At 44.5% G+C, this 9,004-nt stretch overlaps 2 protein-coding genes across 3 annotated transcripts in view; one reads left to right on the top strand and one right to left on the bottom strand.

Moving 5' to 3' along the window:
- The window catches only part of LOC102240840 (retinol dehydrogenase 11), an 8,759-nt gene extending 2,988 nt beyond the window's left edge, over positions 1–5,771 (top strand). The window contains exons 4-6 of the mRNA XM_014542267.1: positions 4,217–4,405; positions 4,893–4,999; positions 5,137–5,771. Coding sequence (XP_014397753.1) covers positions 4,217–4,405; positions 4,893–4,999; positions 5,137–5,325 — 485 coding nt within the window. The 3' untranslated portion in view covers positions 5,326–5,771. The remainder of the gene's footprint in view (positions 1–4,216; positions 4,406–4,892; positions 5,000–5,136) is intronic.
- Positions 1–9,004, bottom strand: part of WDR54 (WD repeat domain 54) — a 30,209-nt gene that overhangs the window by 14,008 nt on the left and 7,197 nt on the right. The gene's annotated exons all lie outside the window — the stretch shown is intronic.

The raw sequence follows: 9,004 nt of genomic DNA, 5'->3' as shown, positions 1-9,004 counted from the left end.
TCCCCCCCCCCCCCCCCCCCCAGGTATCGGAAAGGTTGTGTCCCAGGAGCTGGCCCGCCGTGGGGCCCGGGTGGTCCTTGCTTGCCGTAGCCGAGAGCGTGGACAGCGAGCCCTGGCTGAGATCCAAGCAGCCACAAAGGATGCCAGCCTTCTGCTTGGGGAGGTAGACCTGAGCTCCATGGCCTCCATCCGGAGCTTTGCCCGGTGGCTCCTGCAAGAGTGTCCTGAGATACATCTGCTGGTTAACAATGCTGCAGTCTGTGGTATGTGCCCTGACGTGCTTCCCCCAAACACATTTCAGGAGACTCCTTCCTAGATCAGGGACCACAAAACAGGCATCCCCAAAGCCTCACCTGTGCGCCCTGCGGAACACTCCTGACTCTCACACAGCCCTAGAGAGCCCGCCTCAGTCATAGCCTCACATTTAATTGCCCCATCTGTGCACATACGTGCTCCTAGGGCATTTCTATTGAACCCCAATATATCGCACATCATCCACTTCATGTGTTTTCATTTCCTCCCAGGAATCCCCAGGACACTAACCCCAGAGGGTCTTGATCTCACCTTTGCCACCAATTATGTCGGGCCCTTTCTGCTCACAAATCTACTGCAAGGTAAGGAAATGTGCCTGCCCTCTGTGTCAGCCCGGCTTCTCCGTCCCCCTGGCATCTTCCTGGCAGCTTCCTCTCCTTCGGCACATAGCAGGGGAACCACCCGCACAAGTCAGGATTAGGATTCCGATAATGGAACCAGACAGTCCAACATACAACCAAGAGGATATCAGATCCCACCTCTCCCTCCCTCAGCTCTGAATTCCAGTCAGACCAGTAGTCAATCATCTCAACCGAAGCTTCCTGAGGTTGGCGCTAGGTCACTAGGAACATAAAAACCAAGAAGCGCAGGGACCACCAGGGACAACAGCCAAAAATTCATTGCCTCGGGCCCAAGTCTGTTGACTTTCTGATTTTGTAATCCTTTCCGAATAAGGAGGTTTGAGGATTTCCTGGGAAGGTGTGTGTGGGGAAATGGGTGGCAGGCAAATTCTCCATAACATATTTTCCCGTGTTGTGAAATAACCTCTTTTGTAGTCAGCTAATATATGTCTAAAATACAAAATTGAAAGTGTAACAGGGTATACAGAAAAAAAAGTCTCTTTGGCTCTGACCGGATAGCTCAGTTGGTTAGGGTGTCGTCCTGATAGGTCAAGGTTGTGGGTTCAATCTCCCATCAGGACACATACAAGAAGCAACTACTGAGCCCTGGCTGGTGTGGCTCAGTTGGTTGAGCATTGCCCCTGCACCAAAAGGCCACTGGTTTGATCCCCAGTCAGGGCACATGCCTGGGTTGTGGCTCAATCCCTAGTAGGGGGCTGCAGAGCAGGAGGCAGCTGATTGATGTCTCTCTCTCTCTCTCTCTATCTCTCTATCTATCTCTATCTCTATCTCTATCTCTTTCCCTCTCCATTCCACTCTCTCTAAAAATCAATAAAAACATATTTTAAAAAAGAAGCAGTCAATGAATGCATAAATATATAGAACAAATCAATGTTTTTCTCTCTCCCCCCTTTCTCTCTCTAAAATCAATAAGTGAAAGGAAAAAAATAAATTAAAAAAATCTCCTCTCCTTGAAAATCAACTTTCCATTCCCCTCCTTGGAGGCAACTACTGTTGTCAGGATCTACCCTTTAGTGACTGATTACATTAACCCAATTGGAAATTGAACAAAGAGCGAGCCAAATTCTATGCACTTTTGAGTATGAATATTTTTTCTCTCTTCCCCCAAATTATAACAAGGTGTTTGCACCTTCCTCGGTATTAGTGTTTTTTTTTCTTTCTTTTCTTTTCTTTCTTTCTTTCTTTTTTTAAAAATATATTTTATTGATTTTTTACAGAGAGGAAGGGAGAGGAATAGTTAGAAACATTGATGAGAGAGAAGCATCGATCAGCTGCCTCCTGCACACCCCCTATTGGGGATGTGCCTGCAACCAAGGTACATGCCCTTGACCGGAATTGAACCCGGGACTCTTCAGTCCCCAGGCCGACGCTCTATCCAGTTAGCCAAACCGGCTAGGGCTTTTTTTTTTTTTTTTAATTGTTTATAAAAAAGCATTTATTTGATCAAAAGTTGCTCCAGCCTGGAATATAGAGATTCAGGTGGCAACCTAAATTGTGTTCCTAAGTAATGGTTTCTTAAATTGTTTGTCTCTTCCCTTTTATAATCTATTCTCCCTTCTGCCACTTCTAGAAATCACCTTAGCCATATCACTTACTTGCTTAAAATCTTTTGAAGGTACTCTGTTCTTTATAGGATAAAGTCTAAGCCTCTTCTTTTTACTTACAAGACTGAGAAACTTACTTTTTGCCCTTCCTTAACCCTCCCCACCCCCCAACTCCCAATCTCCGGCCAGACCCTCTGTAGATCTTGGACCACACTCTGTTCTCCCCCCTCTGGCTGTGTCTGCACATGTGATTTTCTCTATCTGGAACATCTTTTCCCACTGCCTGAGGCTGGCTAACTTTCTCAGCACAGATAGAGCCTGTGCTGTGGATCCTGCCCGGACACCTCCAACTCTCCAGCTGCCCCCAATTATCAGGGGTCCCCTAAGCCCTTCGTGCACCTCTCTGTTCTCAAACTAACATTGCTCCACGGGGACCAGTCTCCAACTAGGCTGTGAGCCCCTTTGGTTTTTATGTCACTGTGTCTGCAAGTTTGGGGCCTGTTGTCCTCTTTAAGAATAATTTTCTCTCTAGCAAGTTTTGGCTAAACAGCATCTGTTCCAATTGTCACTTGTGATTCTTCATTTCAATGTAGGGCTCAAAAGAGTTTGAGCATTTTGAAAACAATACTGTAAACTCATGTGACAATTACTATTTTTCATAATTTACACAATCCAGACTTTTTTTGTGTAGTTAATACTCATTTTTTAAAGATTTAACTTGTTTTATTTCTTTTAAAATTTGTTTTATTGATTATAACTTTATTTTTGTTCCTTTGAGAGATGGTTATTTTTAAGAAAACTACTTTCCCAAGTATCTCTGCATATTTCTTTCCCCCCAAACCTAGTGTCCTTATATCCTTAGCACCCATCTTGGTGTCTATCACAATCCAGGGCCTAATGAACATTTGTGGAATGAATGAGTGTATGAATACGTGAAAGACAACTCTGACAGTGTGTCTAATAGCCTCTCCTTTCTTTTTTTAATCCTCATTTGAGGATTTTTTTTTTCATTGATTTCTAGAGAGAGTGGGAGGAGGGAGGAGAGAGAGAGAGAAAGATTGATGTGAGAGAGACACATCGATTGGTTGTCTCCCGAATGCACCCCTACCAGGGCTGGGGAACCCACAACTGTGGCACGTGCCCTTGACCTGGAATCGAAATTGCAACCCTTCTGTCCGAAGGTTGATGATCTAACCACGGAGCCAAACCAGCTAGGCTAGGGTCACCCTCTCCTTTCTCCCCTCTTAGTGGTCAAACATACACAAGGATCAATTAAATTAGTTCCAGCTGGCAAGTGGAAGAAAAGTACTAAACACTAAAATAAAAGAGGAAGCCCTAACCGATTTGGCTCAGTGGATAGAGCATCGGCCTGCAGACTCAAGGGTCCCAGGTTCGGTTCCGGTCAAGGGCGTGTACCTTGGTTGCGGGCACATGCCCAGTGGGGAGTTTGCAGGAGGCAGCTGATCGATGTTTCTCTTTTTTTTCTTTTTAAATATATTTTATTGATTTTTTACAGATAGGAAGGGAGAGAGATAGAGAGTTAGAAACATCGATGAGAGAGAAACATCGATTAGCCGCCTCCTGCACATCTCCTACTGGGGATGTGCCCGCAACCCAGGCATGTCCCCTTGACCGGAATCGAACCTGGGACCCTTCAGTCCGCAGGCCAACGCTCTATCCACTGAGCCAAACCGGTTTTGGCGATGTTTCTCTCTTATCGATGTTTCTAACTCTATCCCTCTCCCTTCTTCTCTGTAAAAAATCAATAAAATAAAATAAAAGAGGAAGAGAGTGTTAGGAAAGCAGCTAATGAACGTGAAGTCTCTGTTCCCATTAAGTTCCCCTGTGCCTAGCCCCGGTGCCTGGGTGGGGCCCACTCCTGAAAGCCCTGCATGGGCCCTGCTCTCCTGGGACCCCCTGGAGAAGCAGGCTGGGGAGTGGGCATAGGAGTTGACACTAGGACTCAGACTGAAGGAACGTGGTCCTCTCTCTACCCAGGAGCGCTACAGCGGGCAGGGTCAGCCCGGGTGATAAACGTGTCTTCCTCTTGGCAAACACAAGGGTACTTTGATGAGGAACATCTGACAGGGGCTGGTGGACCTTTGACCTTCAACCAGAACTATTACTGCAGCAAACTGCTTTTGACCTCAATCACTGGGGAATTTGCCCGGAGGCTTCAAGGGACAGGTAACTGCCCCTGACACCCCCTATTCCTCCACTCCCAATCCTTCACACCTCTCCACATGTCTTGGCCATAAAATACTCCCAATATCCCCCAAGCCAGCTGTTAATTTCTTCCATTTACCACCTGTACCCCTGTAGTTCTCCCAACCCTGTCCTCATGTCTCTTTTTCAACCTTTTCCAATTCTCTTATCACCGGTAACACCCCTCTCCTCGCAGTATTTTCCAATACCAACACCATACATCACGTTCCTCCTAAAGTTAACCCAACACTTTCAAACACTTGTGTCTCCTTACTGGCTTGGGTAGCACCATTCATGTAAGTTACAGAGCACTGTCGTCCCTCGAACCACCCCCAAGTCTCTGGTCGCCTTTACCCAACCGACCTGGTAGGGTCCTTCCCTGCTTGCACATGGCAGAACCACACTCAATCCTCTCTTCCCACCATCCTTTCACCTCACTCTGCATTATGCTTCTGTCTCACCACCTCAGGTGTGACTGTGAACTCTGTGGACCCAGGTCTTGTGTACACGGAGATCATGAGAACGTTACCTTTGTATTACCGCTTCTCCTTCTGGATCTCCAGCTTCTTTATTAAGGTGGGTTAGAGGAGGAGCTGGTTTGGCTGGAAGAGGGTGGTGTAGGGCTCTACTTCTCAGTGTCCCCAGCCCGCTAAAGCCTGCCTGGTGAGACAGCCCATCCTTCCCCTCAACCCCCACTCTCGGTGTTTCCACAGGATCCTACACAAGGTGCAAACCCAGTTCTCTACCTGAGCTTGGCAAAGGAGCTAGATGGTATTTCCGGAAAATATTTTAGCAGGTCCTGTGTGATAATTCCTCCCGCAAAAGCTGCTCAGGATCCTCAGGTGGCCCAACGCCTCTGGAATGTCTCAGTCAAACTAACAAACCTGGACAAGGTGGACTGATCCTCTGAGACCCACATCTAGAGTTCTTCAACATTAATTATTTCCTTTGAATCTGTATGCTTTTGTACTTTAATTATATTGTTATTTTGTCAAACTCACAAATCAGATATATTGCTATTATTTATAGAGTTGAGATTTGTGTAGCTTTACCTATATGTTTAATATTTTCTTTGCTCATTCTTCTTTCTTGTGTCTCAGATCTTCCATCTGGGGTTATTTTCCTTCTATCCAAAGTACATCCTTTAGAAGTTCCTTTAATGAGGATTTGTGGTAGACAGAATTCTAAGATGCCCCAAGATTCATACCCTCTGTGTATACATTCTCTGTAATCTTCTCCCCTTAAGTGTGAGCAGAACTAGTGAATGTGATGAAATTTCATGTCTGATTATGTTATATACCTGAAATGTGGGATTTTGCTGAAGTAATTAAAGTTTGTAATCAGTTGGCTTTGTGTTAAAGGGGAGATTATCTTGGGTGGGCCTGACCTAATCAGGTGAGCCTTTTAAAAGTGTCAGATCTTCTCAGAAGTCAGAGATCCTCTTGTTTACAATGAAAGAAGCAAACTTCCACATTTTGGAGGTGGCCACATAGCCTCTAGGAGTTAAGACTTCAGTTCTGCAGTTCCCAGGAACTAAATTCTGACAATAATCAGTGAGCTTTGAAGTGGACCTAAAACCCAGATGAGATTGCAGCCTTTGATGACACCTTGATTTCAGCTTGGTGAGACTCTAAGGTCCCAGAGGAGACAGCTAACCTGTGCCCAGACTTCTGACCCAGAAACTGAGGGACAATACGTGTGTGTGTATCTATACTAATAAAAGGGTAATATGCTAATTAACCAGACATCTTCCAGACGTCCTTCCGGACAAAGCCACAGTGGCAGGGGCTGAGGCAGAGGCAGTTATGGGCAATCAAGCTGGCAGGGGAGGGCAGTTAGGGGGTGATCGGGCCAGTAGGCAGAGGTGGTTAGGGGGTGATCAGGCTGGCAGGGGAGGGCAGTTAGGGGTGATCAGGCTGGCAGGGGAGGGCAGTTAGGGGTGATCAGGCTGGCAGGGGAGGGCAGTTAGGGGTGATCAGGCTGGCAGGGGAGGGCAGTTAGGGGTGATCAGGCTGGCAGGGGAGGGCAGTTAGGGGTGATCAGGCTGGCAGGGGAGGGCAGTTAGGGGTGATCAGGCTGGCAGGGGAGGGCAGTTAGGGGTGATCAGGCTGGCAGGGGAGGGCAGTTAGGGGTGATCAGGCTGGCAGGGGAGGGCAGTTAGGGGTGATCAGGCTGGCAGGGGAGGGCAGTTAGGGGTGATCATATATATGGGAATATAATTTCAGAGAGGAATGGAGAGGAAGAGAAAAATAGAAACATCAATGATGAGAGAGAATCATTGGTCAGCTGCCTCCTGCATGCCCCACACGGGAGATTGAGCCTGAAACCCAGGCATATTCCTGACTAGGAATCCAACTGTGACCTCCTGGTTCATAGATGGATGCTCAACCACTCCATACCGGGCAGGCTACATGTGTTCTTTTAAGCTACTGAGTTTGTAGTAATTTGTTATGCAGCAATAAAAAATGAATACAGGACTTAATGATAGTAAACTTCCTCAGATTTATTTATTTATTACTTTACCTTCATTTTTGAGGGATCATTTTGCTGGCTAAGGAATTATAGGTTGACAGTTATTTTCTCATATTGCTGAATATTTCTTTGTCCTCTGGCTTTTACTGTTGCTATTGAGAAGTCAGATGCTAATATAACAGTTACTTTGCAAGGAATCTGTCTTTTCTCTCTTGTTCCTTTTAAGATTTTATCTTTGTTATTATTTTTCTACAGCTTCACTATTATTAATCCAGACGTGCACTTCTTTGTTTATTCAGGTAGGAATCCCTTGGATTTCCTGAATCTGAGGCTACATATGAATCTGTATTTCTCTTTAAATTCAGTCTCTCTTTTATTATCTTCTTTATTTATGGATTTGCAACTAGATGAAGGTTGGACCTTCTCACTTTATCTTCCACATTTTCCTCCTCCTTGTTAATGCTGCATTTTTGTTCTTTTTTCTCTTTCATTTCTTAAGATCTATTTTCCAATTCATTAATTCTTTCTTCAGCTATGCAAAAAATTAATAGAAACAGAGCTATTTTATGAGGTTGATGAGCTGCCCACAGAGCCACTTTAAAATGGAGCTGCAATCCCAGAGAAACTGCCTTGTACATTTTATGCTCCAAGCTTTGCAAAATAACCTTTGGACTGGGCTTAAAGCAACATTGCCTTCCAAAGAACTGTGCGCAAAGAAAGCAGATATTATGACTACTGGACTGATGTCTACCAGACTGAAAATTAAAAACATTGTTTAGAATTAATATCACTATGTGAGCATATGTCAACCAATAGAAATACCTACCTTCTATTGATTTATTGTTCCCCTTCTCTTTCTCATTAATACTCCTTGCCTTTGTCTGTTAATTGGAACACTATTGGGCTTCTGCTGAATCAGTGCTTCCCAATAGCTTTTTAAAAAATATATCTCAAATAATGCTTGTTGCCTCTCATTTTGAAAGGCTATTTGTTTTAGGTTAATTGCTATGACCAATCTTTTGTTTGTGCCATCTAATAACTATATTTTAATTCCTATATTTTTATTACTATTTTTTATAATTGGTTATTTTGCCAATCTACCTAGTCAATTTTTATAATTGCTTGTTCCTTTGTTATATTAAAATTTGTTTTTAAAAATATTAAACCTATTCATTTTACATACAGTAATTGAAAATCCCAGTGTCTGTAATCTTTGCAGTTTTGAATAATTTTGGTAGCTTCTTTCTCATAGTGTGCTTAGTCACTTTGACCACTCATGGTTCTTGGAACTATAGCTATAGGAATTATTTAAGGCCTGGAGTTAAAGTGCATTCCCTAGAGAGGGTTTATATTGAGTTTGGCCAGGTTCCCAGGATACTCTACCGACTTGGGACCACTGTGTCTTTGGATTTGGGGTGCACTCATGTGGTATACATTTTGACCCCAAATTTGTATGTGTACAAGTAGTATGTTATTTTGAGTTACCAGAAATAATTTTTCTCCCACTATACCAAGAACCAAGGATGAGATAGGCTTTTATCCTTACAGTTGCCCTCTGAGAGGTACTTTTAAAAACACACACATATTTTTATTAGTTTTAGAGAGAGGAAGGGAGAGAGATAGAAACATCGATCTGCTGCCCTCTGCACCTGCGTGCTCCCCCCTGGGGATGAGCCTGCAACTTGGGCAGGTGCCCCGACCGGGAATCCAACCGTGACCTCACAGTTCATAGGTCGATGCTCAACCACTGTGCCACGCTGGCTGGGCAGGGTTTGTACTTTTAAATGTTTTCTCTTTTTAAATAAAGAAATGCCAAAATGCCATTACGTAAATTTGCGTTATTTTATATCCGCATCAAAAGGGCGTGAGAATGCCTGTATCCCCATATGGTGGACGACACCGAGTAGCAGCCAAAATTAGGTTTTTCCTCCAGCTAACTGACGAGATAGGTTTATTACTATTGTTTTAATTAGCAGTCTAGCTAATTGAGTGCTAGTCTAACAAGCACTCAAAAACTTAGCCATTCTCGGGGAACCCTTTGCCCGGGGCAAAAATTCCCCCAGCCCCTCCGCGCTGCCGCCACCGTCCGGCAGAGGGCGCTGGCTGCGC

Source organism: Myotis brandtii, unplaced genomic scaffold (genome assembly GCF_000412655.1).
Source record: "Myotis brandtii unplaced genomic scaffold, ASM41265v1 scaffold294, whole genome shotgun sequence".
In the NCBI taxonomy this organism is placed as follows: domain Eukaryota; kingdom Metazoa; phylum Chordata; class Mammalia; order Chiroptera; family Vespertilionidae; genus Myotis; species Myotis brandtii.
This window is presented reverse-complemented; position numbering and strand designations above follow the sequence as displayed.